The sequence below is a fragment of the Centropristis striata genome, chromosome 24, assembly GCF_030273125.1.
Source record: "Centropristis striata isolate RG_2023a ecotype Rhode Island chromosome 24, C.striata_1.0, whole genome shotgun sequence".
Classification (NCBI taxonomy): domain Eukaryota; kingdom Metazoa; phylum Chordata; class Actinopteri; order Perciformes; family Serranidae; genus Centropristis; species Centropristis striata.
This window is the reverse complement of record NC_081540.1, coordinates 13506787-13523976: the sequence shown is the minus strand read 5'-3', so window position 1 is coordinate 13523976 and position 17190 is coordinate 13506787. Positions and strand designations below refer to the sequence as shown.

General features: G+C 41.6%; 1 protein-coding gene across 1 annotated transcript in view; it reads right to left on the bottom strand.

The window, feature by feature from the left end:
* Positions 1-16071, bottom strand: part of LOC131962912 (BCL-6 corepressor-like) — a 31104-nt gene extending 15033 nt beyond the window's left edge. The window contains exons 1-7 of the mRNA XM_059328015.1: positions 15944-16071; positions 15556-15709; positions 13044-13121; positions 7370-11047; positions 4562-4877; positions 2602-2994; positions 2079-2312 (exon numbers count right to left, since the gene is read on the bottom strand). Coding sequence (XP_059183998.1) covers positions 2079-2312; positions 2602-2994; positions 4562-4877; positions 7370-11047; positions 13044-13046 — 4624 coding nt within the window. The 5' untranslated portion in view covers positions 13047-13121; positions 15556-15709; positions 15944-16071. The remainder of the gene's footprint in view (positions 1-2078; positions 2313-2601; positions 2995-4561; positions 4878-7369; positions 11048-13043; positions 13122-15555; positions 15710-15943) is intronic.
* Between the last annotated feature and the right edge of the window lie 1119 nt (positions 16072-17190).

The following is a 17190-nucleotide window of genomic DNA, read 5'->3' as shown; positions in this document are numbered from 1 at the left end:
ATTATCCATCAGCAGCTGCTGTTTGCAGTGAGCTCAATGTACAAACAACTATCACTAGATTACTGTGATACTGAAGAAAAGATGTCACAATTTTTTTGCAGCGTTTTTTTAATTTAATGTTTTCGAAATGGATTTATGGACGTTTATTCTGGGCTGGACATCAGATATGACGACGTGCTCAGGAAGTGGAAGTCTGAATCTAAAAAAGCGTGTTTCACGTCTCTGTGTTCAGATTTTAATAAACTCTGACAGACAGAAGGACAGAGTTTGTTGTAATTGTTTTAATTTGAACCCACATAAAAATGAGAAAGCAAAACTTTTCATGGAGCTTTCACTCCATTTTTCTGCTTTTTGCCTTCTTCAGCTTTCCTCCTTCCCAACAAATGAGCTGCTGTCTGTCCTTCAGCAGGGGACGAGTCAGATTATAAGAGACAGAGCGAGAGAGAGAAAGAGAGAGAAAGAGAGAGAGAGAGAGAGAGAGAGAGAGAGGGGAACAAAGAGCCTCCTTGCTTTAGAGGAGCAGCAGCAGGCGGGCATTCGAGCGGTGAACAAGGTAGCAGATAATGGGGGAGGGGAGGAAACACACACATACAGATGTTTTTTACACATACACAGGATTAATAATGAAGGTGTATTGCAGTGAACAGCGGCACTAATCACCAAACTGCTGCCATTATTATCGTTTTTTCAAGATTACTCGCCACGCCCCTTACTGCCAGACAAAAAAAATATTTGTGAAATCTTTTCAGCAAATGGACAGTAATGAAAGAATTATAGAATTGAAAAACGTTTTTTCACTTCTAAATCTGCCGTACGGAAGCTGAGAACAGCCATGTATCTTTTTTTATTTTTATGCAGCGTTATCTCAAGATAACGACTTATTATTTTGTTATCTCGGTATAACAAAGATCGTTTTCTTGTGATAACAAAATAATTATTTTGTTATCTCAATATAACGAAAATATTTTTCTCGTGATAACGAATTCATTATTTCGTTATCTCGATATAATGAAGATTGTTTTCTCGTGATAACAAATTAAATAAACTTTGGTTTTGAGGCTTAATTAGGCTGTTTTGAGGGAAGTGCCTGGCGCACGATACAAAGGGAAGTAAAATGCAGCAAATATTGAGAAAAAAGCAGCATAAACAAAATGTTTTACCTTATGAGTTAACTACAACTGTCTGTAAAACATAATAGGACTGTGCATAGGTGCTGACTTGGGTTTAAACAGTGTAGATATAAGGTCTGATGGAATCATATTGTGGAGCGACTGCCACATGGCTACTTAATATTCTGCATGGCTACTTAATATTCATGGCTGACCATGATTGTGGTGTCTGCAGGCAGCATAAACTTACCTAATGTGAAAATGATGCACCTGGATGTAAGAATGAGATAAACACTGCCTACTGCATGTCCGCGCACGTAAAAATTACGCACGGAGCTGGGAACTGGCTGTCAGCCGCTCACTTCACTACATTCAGTTTACTGAAGTTTAATTGCACTTATTGGCTATATTGTAACGATAGTTGTCAAGTCAGATGTGTGTGTGGGTCTGCCTATGTCTGTGAGACTGCCAACATGTCTTCGATTTGTGACAGGAGCTGATGTTGACTGTGTGGACAAAATAAGCATAGTGTGCATGTCCGCACCACGCAGACACACACACTGCGGTGAAGTCAATGTGACAGAATAACAGGATTGCTCCTGAAAGCAAGGTTCAAAACGTAAATTGTTGTCCAAATGATGTAAATAATTATGTAAGTAACGCAGTTAAGTAGCTCATTTTCAAATACTGCAAAATATACAATATAGACAATATATAAACATAGGCATATATAAACAATTGACATTTTTATGTGGTTTTGAGAACTTTCATGGATTTGTACAAAATCGAGTTTGCATGCTGCATGGTCATGACTCAGCTGATACAGAAAAAATATATTTTAATGTCACAGCGAAGGTAAAAGCGCTTCCTTTCAGATGTTTTTATCTTTTTTTTAAAGGAGTGTTGTTGTGGTTGTATCATTCTTGAAGAAGCCATTTACAAACAACATTCAGTAATTTGTTGCTTTACCTTTTGAGTCTTCCCTCCTGGCAAACGAAGGGTCAGACCAGCCTCCGCTGACCTCTGACCTCTCCCTGATAGCCGGGACGTCCATTCTGAACTTCTTGTCGATCTCTGCCGACCTTTGGCTGGAGTGCAGCCATTGGCCGAGTTCCCCTGGGAGGCGGGGCTTGTTGAGTCGGAGGCCGTTGAGCTCGATGCAGACCTTCAGCTTCTTCACATCCTCCAGGGTCGAGTCTGTAACTAATTACAGGCCAATGAGTGGTCAAGGGGGGACGAAACAACAAGCAATCAAAGGTCAGGAAACAAAATAATGCTTTAAATTAATGAGCGTCCGTCATAAAACCTGTTATCTTTAATGTCAAAGGTCTTGATCTTTGGAATCAACACCTTCAGCTACATTTTATTTATTATTTGCATTGGCAAACTCCGAGTTTCTGATAAGCGGTTAAGAGTAATGAATGAATTAATATATATCATGTCAGGAATCTAAATAAGAACACGGGAGAGACAACCCCCAGGGAACTCTTACCGTTGGTAAACTTGGTTTTCATCTTGCGGTTTCCCGTCCTGTCCTCCTCCCCCCTCTCTTCCTCCCTCCCTCTCTTCAGCCGGCTGCTGCCGATGCTGCTCTGGTGGAACGGCTCCAGACTGAAGATGCGCCTCAGGTTGACCGCTACGCTGGGATTTGAACCACTGAGTGCTGGCGTGGTGGTTGCCGTGGAGACGTTTCCCTGAAACAGACCTCTTGCTGTGGGCAGGAACCTGTGTTGCTGTTGTTGTGAGATAAAACTCCTCTCTTTTTTCTTCTTCTCCTCCTGCTGAACTCCATCTTCAGCCTCGCCCTTCTTCTGCTCCTCCACTGAGCCGCCATCGCTCTCTTGGAGGACAGGGAGGCGGCTGTGAGGGCAGGAGGGACTTAAACCTGCAAAAACAAAAATAACAAGGTGTTTCAGTGTGGTATTTAAAATGAACCACCACCAGCCCCTGTAACAATAAACCTGGACCCCTCGAGATCTTGGCTGACATTACTATCTTTAAGAGGCTTTTACAGTCGATATTGTTATCGTAAGAAACTAGAAGACCGAAGGAATCCACTGGTATCAACCATGTCTTGTTAAGAACATTTTTGACAAGGGAAATTTGAATTGGTTTCAGTGAGAGATTTGATTTTTCTCTCTATACAGCTACGTGTCATCAGCATAAGGTTTATTTCAACTCCTTAAAGTTCCAACGCCCCAACTGTTTCAAAGGCTGCAGTAGACTCAGTCTTCAGGCTACACAGAAAATATTGTAATATCGAAGACCTAAGGGATCCTTTGGTACCAACCATGTCATGATATCTTGTTGGGCTCATGTTGTTGGTGTTAAAAAAGTCTCCAAGTTTCGGATACATTTTGGTGAGGGAAAAACTGATATGCACATTTTCAAAGTGGCCCTCAGATCTCCAGCTATCCAAATCAAAAGGGCTCTATGGGTACCAATGATTCTCCTCTTTAAACACAGTCCAACTTTAAGCTGATAACATGCAGTAAAATGTGAGTAAAGATTTGTCCTATTGTTCATGAATATTTCCGCATACTGGGGTCCCTAAACAGTCTGTGAATTGCATAAATCGGGTAAGACTGGGAAGCTGAGAGTCTTGTGGATTCAATCACGGATGATTACAGCTTCATGAAACTTTACAACCTCAAACTAGAGACCTAGAGCATTCACAGGATGGATGGCTTTCCCACCTATATTAACAATAAGGGGGTTTCTCAACAGATAACAACACAATTGCTCATTGAAAATTGCCTAAATCTACAAAAGGTCAAAAGCTTTTGAAACCAAATCACAGCATGGATTTTTCTCTGGTGTTCCTCAATGTTTTGTTGTCTTTATGTGGGATTCTGGAAGGATTTCTGATCGTTTGAATGAATTTTTCAGTAAAAAAAAAAAGCACCAAATTTACAAATTTGTGAAACCCCAAAATTGCTGCAACAACTTATGAGACATAATTGAACATGAAAATGAATTTTATATACTCATATTTTAATGTTCTAAACCCTTACATACAATAAGCTTTCAGAATTTATATAGCTGGAGGTGAAAGGCTGGAGAGTATTTGGCCACTCTAGAATGGCATGTGGTCCCTGTCCCATCTGAATGGTCTAGAACCGTCCCTGTGTGTCTAAATCTGCACTTTTGGTTTCCTCGAGAAAATGAGGGCAGGGTGTGTTTTTAGTTCAAAGTGAGCGAGGTGCACTGAGAGTTCAAATGTGTGTGTATGACACACACACGCACACTGAGTGCACAAAAAAAAAGTAACAAAAAAAGAGACCGACTTCAAGCGAGTGAAAAAAACTGTGATTTTATGTCCTCTGTCCTGTGTGTGTGTGTGTGTGTGTATGTGTGTGTGTGTGTGTGTGTGTATGAGAGTGTGTGTGTGTGTGTGTGTGTATGAGTGAGTGTGCACGTCATCCTGCAGAACTCTCCGGAAATCCTCTTACCTCTCGGTGCCTCAGCAGCGGCTGCAGAGGGACTTCTTCCTCCTCCTCCTCCTTGCCTCCCCTCGATCTCCTGGCAGCACTCCCATCCTCCTCCTCCTCCTCCTCCTCCCTCATTCTTCCTCGCCTCCTCCCCCTCCTCCTCTTCTCTCCCTCCGTCTTCCTGCTGGCCGTCTGCCAACTCCGTCTCCACTGCCGCCACCAATGCCACTGCTGTTGTCATCCCTTCTTCTTCTTCCTCTTCTTCCTCTTCTTCTTCTTCTCCTCTTCCTCCCTCTTTCTCCTTCAGCTCCAGCTCAGAGAAACGCAGCATTGCGCGCTGAGAAGAAAACAAATACCCATCAGTGAGAACAAACGTCATTGAGAGAAACATTTTCTTCACACTTTTTCCTGTTTGTATTTTACAGGAGTTTGACACTTCGACAACTTCACTATACTGCATAACTTTGAAGAGACGTTTATGTCTATCTTCGTTCTTAACAGATATTTAATAACTGAAAAAACCCTGAAATATATTTGTCTCCACAGCGCTCTTAGAACAGTTGGAAAAGTTTGTTATATCTCCCTAAATGTGATAATCAGGACGCTGACATGGTAAGAACATGCAAACTCCACACAGAAGAGCTGCAAGTTGAACTCAAACCCGTGACCATGGATACAGTGGCAAGAAACAGTATGTGAACCCTTTCAAATTAAATCATTTTCTGCATGGATTTTCAAAAAATATGATCTGATCTGCATCTAAGTCCTAAGTATAGACAAACACAACATGCTTAACCTAATACCACACAAACAATTCATGTCTTTTATTGAACACTTCCATTAAACATTCATACTGCTGGTGGGAATTGTAAGTGAACCCTTCGATTTAATAACTGGTCGAACCTTGTTCAGCAATAACCTCAACCAATCGCTTCTATTAGCTGCTGATCAGAACTTTAAGGAGGAATTCTGGACCATTTTTCCTTACAGAACTGCTTTAGCTCAGTCATATTCTTAGGATGTCTGTTGTGAATGGCCATCTTGAGGTCATTCCACAGTATCTCTATTGGATTGAGGTCTGGGCTCTGACTGGACCACTCGAAAAGGTTGATTGATGACGACAAGCGGTTCAGGCCCTGATGCAGCAAAGCAACCCCAAATCATGAGGATTCCTCCACTGTATTTCACTGTTGGGATGATGTTCTCATGTTGGCATACGGTGCACTTTTTACGCCATATTATTTAAACACAAACCAGCTTCCATTAGGAAAAACAACACAAGCCAGGCCACACACTTCCTGTATCTGTGGTTAAAGTAGGAAAGAATAATTGGGGCTCCAAGGAAGAGGAAGGAGGGTTTCATTAAAAGTACTACTTTTTTTCTTCCTCCATTTGATGAGGGATGGAAGAGGAGGATAAAGAGGGGGAGGAGGATGTAGAGATTTAATTTGAGTTGAAGGGGGGATCTCGAGGGGATGAGGAGGTGAAGAGAGAGAAGAATAACAAGCGACGAACAGAGGGGCAGAGAAACAAAAATAGAGCAAAAAGCTGATGTTGAGAGAGAGCAGTGAGCGGAAAAAGACAGAAAAAGAATAGGCTGAGATAAATATATAAAGACAGAAAAGAGAAAGGAAACCGTTTTCCTTTCTGTCTCCATTTTCTTCATTTTTAGGGAAAAACCAGAAGGATAACAGCTGCCTGAAGCCACACAGATGCAGCCGGTGTGTTATCCTAACTCTACTTCGGCAGGACCCAAAACATTCAGAAGCAGAAAAGCAAGAAGAGACAGAAAAAGTAAAGAGTTCAGGAGGAGGTAAAAGAGATCGTAGATATTCTCATAACACCTCCTTATATCTGGTTCAAACACCTCAACAAACACCTCCTTCCACCTCCAAGTCCTCAACGAGCCAGTTTGTGTAAAATGGTTTCCAAAGTGGATGAATCGTTTTGGGTTTTGATAGCTGCTTCCATTTTAAATCAAACTCCCAATTGGCAAAATATATGCGGATTCATCAAACTTATCATGGGACATCTACATTGGATGATTCCAATATTGAATATTGGAAAAATTATTTTGCCAGAGGGGAAAGATCATTGTTTTGGCGCAGGTAACAGGAGTCAACGCAGATGAATGCTTGCCGCCAAAGTTGCAATGTGAAATAAGCAAACGGCAGGGCAACACTTCGAACCCAGAGGCTGTGTTAGACTTTTCCGCTGTCCATCAATTTAACGAACTTCGTAAGAGGTTGTCACAAGGTCATAAAAATTCCACCATAACCCATCAATTAATTTTTTTGGCAGACGTTCCTATATATATTTTTGTGATTCTGACCTTATCATAGCACTCAGCATCAAGTGCTATACATCGTTTTATTCTGAAGAACCTTCTGTTTTACTCAGGCTCAATCCCAATTTTACATTTGCTTTGTCTAATATGACATGAATATCCAAGATTTGTTTCATTAAAAAACAAGTGTGACTAAACCTCCACAACCATTACCAATTGGCTCAGAGGAAGAAACTGCATAGTTTTTCTTGACGAATCAATGCTGTAGAATATGATTGCATAATTTTGGATGTTATTAAACATTTTAGAACAAAAGCTATTTTTAGCCACGGGGAGCTGTCTCTGTCTTTAAGGGTTAACATCGAAGGTTACTTAGAGTGACAAGTACTTCTAGAAAACCTTTCCTCAATTGCCTAGCAACACCTCAGAATAATCTATATCAGAAAACCATACCAAACAGGCCACTGTGGTGCACCATTTCTTTGACTGATAAAGAGATTAAGAAAAAATAAAGACAATTTAAATGTAGACTTGGATCTTACCTGAAGTGCTCTCTGCTCTCTGCTCAGCTTGCTGGAGTCAGCGTTTAGCTCCGTGGTCACACATTTAAACCGGTCGCCCACGTAGCCGGATGAGTTGGCGATGCGTTTGGTGAGGCCGCATCGTCGGCTCCTGCTGCAGCAAGAGTTCTCGTCCATGTCTTCTAGTAGATCCATGCTGTCTTGTGTGTCTTCCTTCCCATCTTCACATCTGGCAGTGGCAAAGCTGGAGTCTGTCGCCTCTCTCGTGGACTCTGGGTCATCAGAGGAAAAGCCTTCATATTCTTGGTCTTTGTTAACTGGCAGTTCTGGAGTCAGATCTGCAGGCATCATGTTAAAGCCTCCATTGGTAGGATTGCCAGGTAAAAGGTGCTGACAGGTTGGGCCTCGAGGGAAACCTTTTCCGAATGTCAAGACCCTGAAGTTGTTATGTACACAGGTGTGGTTATTTTCAAAAGACTGGCCTTGTGGACAACTCAAACAGTTCTTTCCATCTGCAGGAGCCGTAAGATGGATGTTTCTAGACGCTGGCCGGATGGCATTGCTGTTTTCACAAATTGTAAATCTGAGATTGCTGCTCCTGCATCCTGGAGTCACAGGGTTGCTGTTTCCATGAGTTGGGCTGCTTAAAATTTTGGGTTCACAAGTTGAAGCCCTGAGAGAATTTCTGCAACAGGGTCCCACAAAATTTCTGTTGGCAAAATTTGCACTGTTAACATCTCTACTGTTACATGTGGGACTTGTTGGGCTGGTGTTGACACACAGCGGTTCCCTGCTGGTCATAACTCCTCCTGGAACACGGGCATTGAAACTCCTACATGCTGGGAGCTGGGGACTGAAATCTCCACATGCTGGTCCCTTACTGCTGAAAACTGGACTGTCTGGAAGACAGTGGTCCCCAAAAGCTGGGCTCTTTGGGCCAGTGACTTTACATGCTGTTCCCATGATGTTGTTGGAATTGTTGTTTTCACGTGATTGATTTTTCGAAGGGCATTGCTCAGGATTAACATTTTTCTTTGCTGAGGCCTCTGACTTGGCTTCACTACCAACGCTCTGATTATTCTGACTGCTGGTGACACCCATTACCAAGTCCTCAGCAGAGCCAGAGGCTGCAGTTTTACATTTTCTTGAAAATTGCTGAGGAGAAGTTCGGGCACAGCGCATCGTCTGCTCCTCTGGGATGTCTGGGAATGGACTAGGTGGCTCCATCTGATCCGGAATCTCCTCTGGTATTTCCTCATTAGGAGGAGGAGGTAAAGAAGAGTTGGGATGAGAAGGTTTTGTTTGGGAAGTGTAGGGTTGTAATATTTCTCTCTGCTCTGCAGTTTGGGTTGGAGGAAAGGCTTTGGGCCATTTCTCTCTTTCTTGGATATTGCTACAGCCACCGCCGTTATGCTTGGAGGAATCTTCTTTAATGGTAGATCGGGAGTTGTGCTTGTTAGTGGACAAATTATCATCTGTGTCTTCACACACCAGGTCAATGCAAACTACATCCTCTCTTGCAGAAGTGAGGCTTGAAGCCTTAATGGTATGGTTTGTTAATGTTTCCTTCTCGTTGTCACTCTTTTTGGTGGTATTAGCATTCAACTTTTCCGGGTTACTGTATGGTTCTGCATTCCAGGTTTTAGCCTGAGATTCAAGACCTGGGCGGGAGGAGACAGACGGAGGGGCTATATCCCGTGAGTTCTGGGATGTCATTACATCACCCTGGCTTGGATGTTCTCCATATGTAAGTCCATGTTTTGGTGCAATACGAGGTGGGTAAAAGCTGCTATTGCCAAGCAAGACTGGGTGGGTAAAGACAGGCCCTTTGCCTGGTATCGCCATGCGTTGCAAGGACATATTCTCAGCAACTGAGTATGGGATGTATCGGTTAGTGTACCCTAAACCTGGAGGGAGGTAGGAGTCACCATAGATTTGACTAGAGGAGTTTCCATTTCCGACACAAGTTTGCTGTTGCTGCTGAGTATGAGTTTGGCTCTCTTGAGCCTCAGGCTTAGCGGGAGATATGCTCTGTTTTCCCAAGCATGGGCGAGTTTCTCCTTTCTTGTTTGGATTTTCCAAATCAGTATGGGGGACTTGTGGCCATTCAGCTCTGGACTTTGGGGAAGGACATGATACATTGGATCTTGCCCCTGGGGTAGGGCTGGGAATACTGCTTACCTCAACTGTGGAGCCAGGGGAGTTTTGAGGTGGGGGATGTTGAGAAATAATGTCTACGCTCTTGTTTTTCAGAAATTTCTGGCCTCTGCTGTGGTCAGACCTGGCTGCAGGGGAAGGACCTGGAACAACCCAAGGAGACTGCACAGTGTCAATAGTTTCTGGATGATCTGGAGTCTTTGTTGATCTGGTAACAGGTGGGGGGAGACCCTCCTTTGTGTTCTGGTCCTGATTGGCCAGCAGCCCATAATGAGATGGTGGTAAATACCCCAACTTGGTTAGGGCCTCTAACTTGGATGGGAATTTATTTGAGAATTCTTCCAACTCTTTGGCAGACAGATCCAAAGGTTTTTCCCCAGGGTTTTTGGCAGGCATTTGAGGTATGGCTCTTTCTAGAGATGTCTTTGCAGGTGATAGACACTTCTCTGCACTCGAGTGGTCAAAGCTGGCATCTTTGGTTTTGCTGCTGCCTGAGTGTACGGGAGAGCAGTGCTCAGAGTTCAGGCTGCCCATGTAAAAGGGGTGGGATGAGGAGGTGCTTCTGTAAAGCAACTTCTGGAGGTCTGCAGTGGTGTGGTTGCGGGGTTGTGGTGGGGGAACTGAGCATGGAGTGTGGGTAATAGGTGGGCCCTCTAAGGCAGCATTGCTAGCTGAACCGCTAACTGGGGCTCCACTACTGCTGCTGCTAATAATGTTCTCAGTGGAAGTAGGTTGACTGGGCTTTGCGCCACTGCTACTGTTGCCATGTTGTCGCTCAGTATGATGGGCAGCTTGAGGCTTAGGCTCCTGGTGAATCTGTGGACTGGTGCTAAAAGCAGAGTGTTCCTGATGCACCTGATGACCGGGGTCCTGTAAGGCCTTGTCCTGGGAGTGGGGCAGGGGCGAAAGGACAGCAGGAGCCGGGGCTGCCGAAGGGATCCTGATCAGAGGGCCCAGTTGTGAGGAGATATGGGCCGGGCCATAATGAGGCAGGTAGAAAAGTCTGTCTTCCCCAGGTGTGCTGCTTCCTGCCCCAGCAGCACATAATGATTGATATGCCAGCTGCTGGTGCAGAAAGGGTGATGGCTGGGTCAGGAAGGAGGCCTTGTAAGCCATGTCCAGGAAGGGGTACATAGTTGCATCACTATAAGGGCTCATCCATGGCAGTCTCAGGAAGCTACCGGCACCATTCAGGACCAAGTCTGACTGCTTGTCATTAGGTAGAACTCGGCGGTCCAGCCCCAGGCCATCAACTCCTGCTGCAGGGACAACCAGGGGTTTCTGCAACCCTGGTGGTGAGCTCTTATAAAGTCCAATGTATCCATTCACGGATTTCTGGTCGTCCATGAGGGCTGGTTTGTACAGGAGATCATAGCGATGTGGGAGAGAAGTGCCAGCCTCCTGGGGTTTTTCAGCAGAGAGAGGATGGAGGCCAGGGTAGAAGATTCCTCCATGGGGGCGGTAGTTGTCCCCCACCAGAGCGTTGCGGTCGATGCTGAGGGCAGCGAGCGGGTTCATCCTGTACGATGCGCTGGCATCCACCTGCAACATGGAGAGGAGAGTCTTAATACAGATCCAAGACCCTTAATAGCACCATAATTTGCCTTCTACTTTACCACAAAGAAAACGCCTTAGCAAGACCCTTCCAGTTTTGGGACAGAAGTGGGAAAGTTTTTCTGTTCTCGCTGGAATCTCAGGGGCAACTCTAATTGTAGTCCAAGTTTGTCATTTGAGACCAGAAAAAAACGAAGATTACAACTATTGCAGAACAGTCTGCTAATTGGTTTCATGATCAATCTTTTGATCAACAAAATTAAAAAAATGTCCATTTGGTTTCCCAGAGATGAAAATTACATCTTCAAATTGCTCGTTTTGTTTGAGTCTGGAACTGTGAAGTTTGTTTTTTTATTTTTTAAATTTGTTACAAATTATAAATTAAATCAAAATTGTTGACTTAGTCTTTGTTCTCAGAACGACAGGACGAAACGACGACTGGTCAATATGCACACACCACCAACAAGACAGTTCTTTTTCTGTTGTAGTAAAAAAATTGTTTGGTTAACATGACCTCTGCTTCCAATTAGATGTTTGATTGACCAGCAAGAACACATGCATTTTCTTCATAATAAACTACTGTTGAATGTTTTGAAAAAGTCTTTGTGATGGCTTTTTTATTTTGACAGAATTGACAGTTGATCTAAACCAACAAAACATTTGCTAGGAATATACCTAGGTTGCAAAAAACTCGATAATCAACAGGCAGCTAGATGTAAAATGGCTCTGTAGGGCTCCCTACAATAAATACCAAACTGTTAAATTCTCCCTTCAAGGACAAACAGGAATGAAGGGAGGAAAAAGATCACCACTGCAGGACATGAAGTCTGTGATTTCATTTTTCATTCAATGGAGGAAAAAAAGAGCAGCCTTTCCTTTTCTTTTTTCTTTCTCTCTTTTTTTGTATTCCTGGATGACATACAACACCAGGAGCTATTCTTTCACTTTCCCTCGACAGATCCAGGAAAAAGAGAGAGAAAAGAGATGAGGCTGAGAAAGAAAGCATCAGATAAACAAAGAGAGAGTGAGAGACAAAGAGAAAGCATGGCAGTAAGAGAGAGAAAGAGTGAGTCAGGGAGAGCAATACTGAAGGGAAGAAAAAACAGCCTAATTGAATTTCCTGTCACACGGCGTCGTGAACCATCTCTGATTGGCTATCAGCCGCAGGGCCATTAGGAAATTATCCAGACAGCTGGGCGGCCGTCTGAGATGTGGAGGGAGCACAGAAATCCTTCACTCGCTTTGATTTTTCAGGGCAAGAAAAAAAAAAAGAAAAAGAGATTGAACGAAGGAAAATTGAAGCATGAATTCAGGGAATTCATGGAAAAGACGTGACAAGCAGTTTCTGAATGTACGAATAAGATAAGATTTTAGGAGTTCTGCTTTTTATAAAAACCTCAAAACAAAGTACAAAGATAAATACAGATGTGTCAGTGCGACGTAACCATTCCTTACTCCTTCGTATCGTATGCGAATCATATCGCTGCGAAGCATATCACTGCGAAGCGTATCGTTGCGAAGCGCATCGTTGCGAAGCGCATCGTTGCGAATCGTATCGTTGCGAATCGTATCGTTGCGAATCGTATCGTTGCGAATCGTATCGCTGCGAATCGCTGCGAATCGTATCGCTGCGAATCGTATCGCTGCGAAGCGTATCGCTGCGAAGCGTATCGTTGTGAGTCGTATCGTTGCGAGTCGTATCGTTGCGAATCGAATCGCTGCGAAACGTATCGCTGCGAATCGTATCGCTGCGAATCGTATCGATGCGAAGCGTATCGCTACATTTCGTTACGCTACATTTCGTAACGCTACGCTTCGTAACGCTACGCTTCGTAACGCTACGCTTCGCAACAATACATCACCACTGGGTGAAGTTTAACTTTTACTGTTTCATGTACACTGTGACAATCTAATAAAGACAAAACACAAAACCCATCATTTTGCAGTTTCATGCTTTCAAATTCAAGTTCACCTTTGACCTTACCATACTGAGCCAGTGATCCTCAGACCTCTGTTTCAGACAGAACCGCCTGCTTCAAGGACGCCACTCAGTACGCCATGTCTGCAGACAGAGATAAAAACCTCATGAGACAAAGATGTCTTCAAAACACAAACACACTGAAAACAACACTGAGGTTTTCTGCCCAGAAGAAGAGGCCTCACTCCGTTTTCAAGGACATTTTTTAATTGTCCAATTCTGGATGTTTAAAATGCTTGAAGTGACAAAAAGACCAATTTGGATGCTACATTTCATAACGCTTCATTTCGAAATGCTCAATTTTCTAATTGTACACTTTGTAATGCTAAAATTCATAGCTATAGATTCCGTAACATTACATTTGGTAATGATACATTTCATGACTTATTTTGTAACTGTAGATTTTGTAAGGCTACTTTTCTCAACTCTACATTTTGTAATTATACATTTCGTAATGACCAATTTTGTAACAGTTTTCTCAACTCTCCTTTTCGTAACAGTACATTTTGTAATGCTACATTTCCTTTAACTATACATTTTGTAACTGTACCTTTCTTAACGCTACAATTCCTAATTAAACATTGCATAATGCCTAATTAAGTAATTATACATTTTGTAGCACAACATGTCTTCATGCTGCATTAATTACAGTTTTCAACACGACATTCCGTAGCACAAAATCCCCAATCTGATACAGTTCAATAGTCCCCATGTATCCACTTCATTGAAATGTCAGTTCTGACTGTTAGAAATGACAGTTAAAATCGAGCAAAACTAAAAAAAAAAAACCTTTATTAAATGACATTTAGCTCAATTATTGGACGCTTGGGTTGAGCAGATATGAACAAACCACGAGTCAATTCATTTTCTGTGTATTTAAACGAAAGAATTACAGATGTTTCAGTTATGCCTGAGAACATTAAAAAAGAAAACAGCTCTAAAAACAGTTTTTTAGATGTTTAAATTTTAAAGTTAAAGAGTTTGGTACGTGTTTTGGACTATGTTTCAGCATCGCTCACAGAAACACACACATTGATGTACAAGGCTCGACGCCTGGTGTGTGTGTGTGTGTGTGTGTGTGAGTGCGTGTGTGTGCGTGTGTGTTGTGTTTTATCGCCCAGCCAGAGGACTGATAAGGCATGTCGCCTCGTTTCCCGAGGAAGTTATAATCCAGCAGAGAGAGAGAGGACAGATCAGCGCTGCTCCACTCACTCACACACACACGCACACACAAACGCATACACACACACACACACACACACACACACACACACACAGAGTGATTGATGGCTGTTAGGGAGCTTGGATTTCAATAACGGCTCTTATCGCCAGACTATTGAAGGACAGCTGTGTGTGTGTGAGTGCATATGTGTGTGCGTGTGCCAGTGTGGCCATGCTCATCCATCAAGCCCCACACACACACACACACACACACACACACACACACACACACACACACACACACTCACACACACACACACACACAAAGGATCTGCTAGCTGGGATATTTATTGGCAGATTTTAAGCCAGATTTCTGAATATTTCTTCTTTTTATCAGTAGTGAAATGTAACTAAGTACATTTACTCAACTACTGTGCTTGAATACAAATTTTAGGTACTTTGCTTGAGTAATTTTTATTTCTACTCAACATTTATCTGACAGCTTTTACAAATGGGTTTTCAGTGCAGTACCCTATACGGTAACAACGTATTTTTACTTTGTAGTATTCATACTTTTACCACAATAACATTTTCAATGCATGATGTTTACTGTAAGAGTATTTTTTTTACTGTTTAAAATTAATTTAATGAGCTTTACAATTATTTTTTGTTTATTTTCAGTGTATTTTCATGCAACTTTTTTCCCAATTAATACCGACATTTAGTTGTAATATTTTCAGTACATTTAATGACATGCTAATTTATTTGTCAAGTCTTTTATTTTTTTCTCCATATGAATGTAGCAACACAGACAGCTTAAGTAAACAAGGTTTCAGACTTATAAACATTTTAAATATATGACAACGTGAAGAAGCAATTCTGTATTTTTCTCAGAAATCTTCCTGATTTGTTCTGTTTGTGTTTTGAGAAATTAATTTTAAAAGTAGTTCAAAAGCGGGTAATTAATTGGAAAAAGTGGCATAATTGGAAAAAAGTGACATAAATTTAAAAAATATAAATATATAAATACATTAAAAACAAATGCTGAGTTAATTTAATATATTATAAAAAATATGAAAATAAAATAAAATATTTTTTTTTACCTCAGTAAAAGCAGTAATACTGCAGTGTAGAAAATACTTTTTTACAAGTACTGCATTCATCATCTTCCAAGTCTACTCATGGTGCTCATCATGCTACAAATACTACTGTACATTTTAATATACTGCAACTGACATTAATGTTATGTTAGTATTGCTAGACCACAAACCAGTTATAAATATCATAAAGATTCAGATTAAAAGAGTTAAAAGAAAACAATAAAAGGTATAATAATCATGAGATATTTTTAACTCACCTTTTGCTCTTCTCTTGTGGAGTAAAGTCCAGTTTTTAATCTTTCAGTTTTATTATTTCTGATTTAATATTCATCCGATAAAAAGAGTGCAATCCATAAATAGCCTATTTAACTCTCCCCTCGTGTTGAAGTAAATAAATCCATCATCATTGATCTGCCGGGGCACGTGCACACACACACACACACACACACACACACACACACACACACAAACACACACGAATACCTCCAAAATAAATAATAATTAAGGTTTTTATGAATAGAGTCTGGTGTGAGAGCTGCGCTGCGACATCCTGAGCGCGCACACCTACAGGTCAAACCCAAGGTGTCCGGCCACGCGCACAACAGTAAATTTACAGAACAACACCGATAAGCGGAAAAAACACACCTGGACACTCACGCACGCGCCGTCCGGCACCGGTGTGTGTGTGTGTGTGTGTGTGTGTGTGTGTGTGTGTGTGTGTGTGTGTGTGTGTGTGTGTGTGTGTGTGTGTGTGTGTGTGTGTGTGTGTGTGTGTGTGTGTGTGTGTGTGTGTGTGTGTGTTGCGTGTGTGTTGCCTCTTCGTGAAGTCCCGGCAGGAAGCAGCAGCGGGATCAAATCCCGAGAAATGAAAAACAAAAAGAGAAAATTTTAAATAATTCCTCCACGAGCGTAAAATATTCCTCAGGGTGTCGCGCGCGCAGCTCGCAGATTATTCCACATCTTTTCTTTCTTTCCGGTCCCGTCGTCCGTCTGTCTACTGGGTTTTATCCTCCTCTTCCTCCTCCTCTTCCTCTCTTTTTTCCTCCTCACGGTCACAGCCTCCCTCTCTTCTTCTCTTTCACTCCACAACGTTAAGCTCCAAAATCAAAACGGCACATTTCCGCTTCACCTTTCAAACTAAAACCACCAATCACTTTGACAACATCCAGATATTTTAGTTCAGTAAAGGTAGTTTTACTACAGTAAAAAATACTTCATGCAAACACAGTACTATAAAAGCTATTACTTCAATTTGTATCTACACACACGCGCGCGCGCACACACGAACATAATGCAACAATTACTTAATTCGTCAACTATTATGGCATCTCGCAAAAATGTCAGAAAATTATTATTACTATTTTTCCTGCTATGATTATGTGTTGTTTTATATAACTACTTTCATTTTACAGATCAAACGAATATTGATAAAATAAACAAAAAATTGGAGAGAGAGTATTTTTACACTTTGAAATGACTACTTTAGGAATAATAATGATTAAATTAAATTAATGAAGGAGTACTTTTTTTAACCTCTGACAAATACTTCCTGTTTACTTTAGTGAATTTCAAGCTTCCAGTAAAATCTGGACAAAACACAAACAATTCCACCATAGAGACTAGATCTAATTTATAGATTAGAATGTTAAATGTTACTATTATTATCAGAAATAATACAAATCTCTTGTAAAAACTAAAAATCTTGCCAAACTTTGAAACGTAGTGCTTTTATTTTGAAAGCATCCATGATGGTATTGATCAGGATGACTGACGCCAACTTCACAGAGCTTGTCAATATTTCACTTTTTATAATTGAAATTCCCTTTTATTTTTTTATTTTTTCAATTAAAATTGGGCATTTACACGTTTCTGAGAGCAGGATGGTGTTTGTT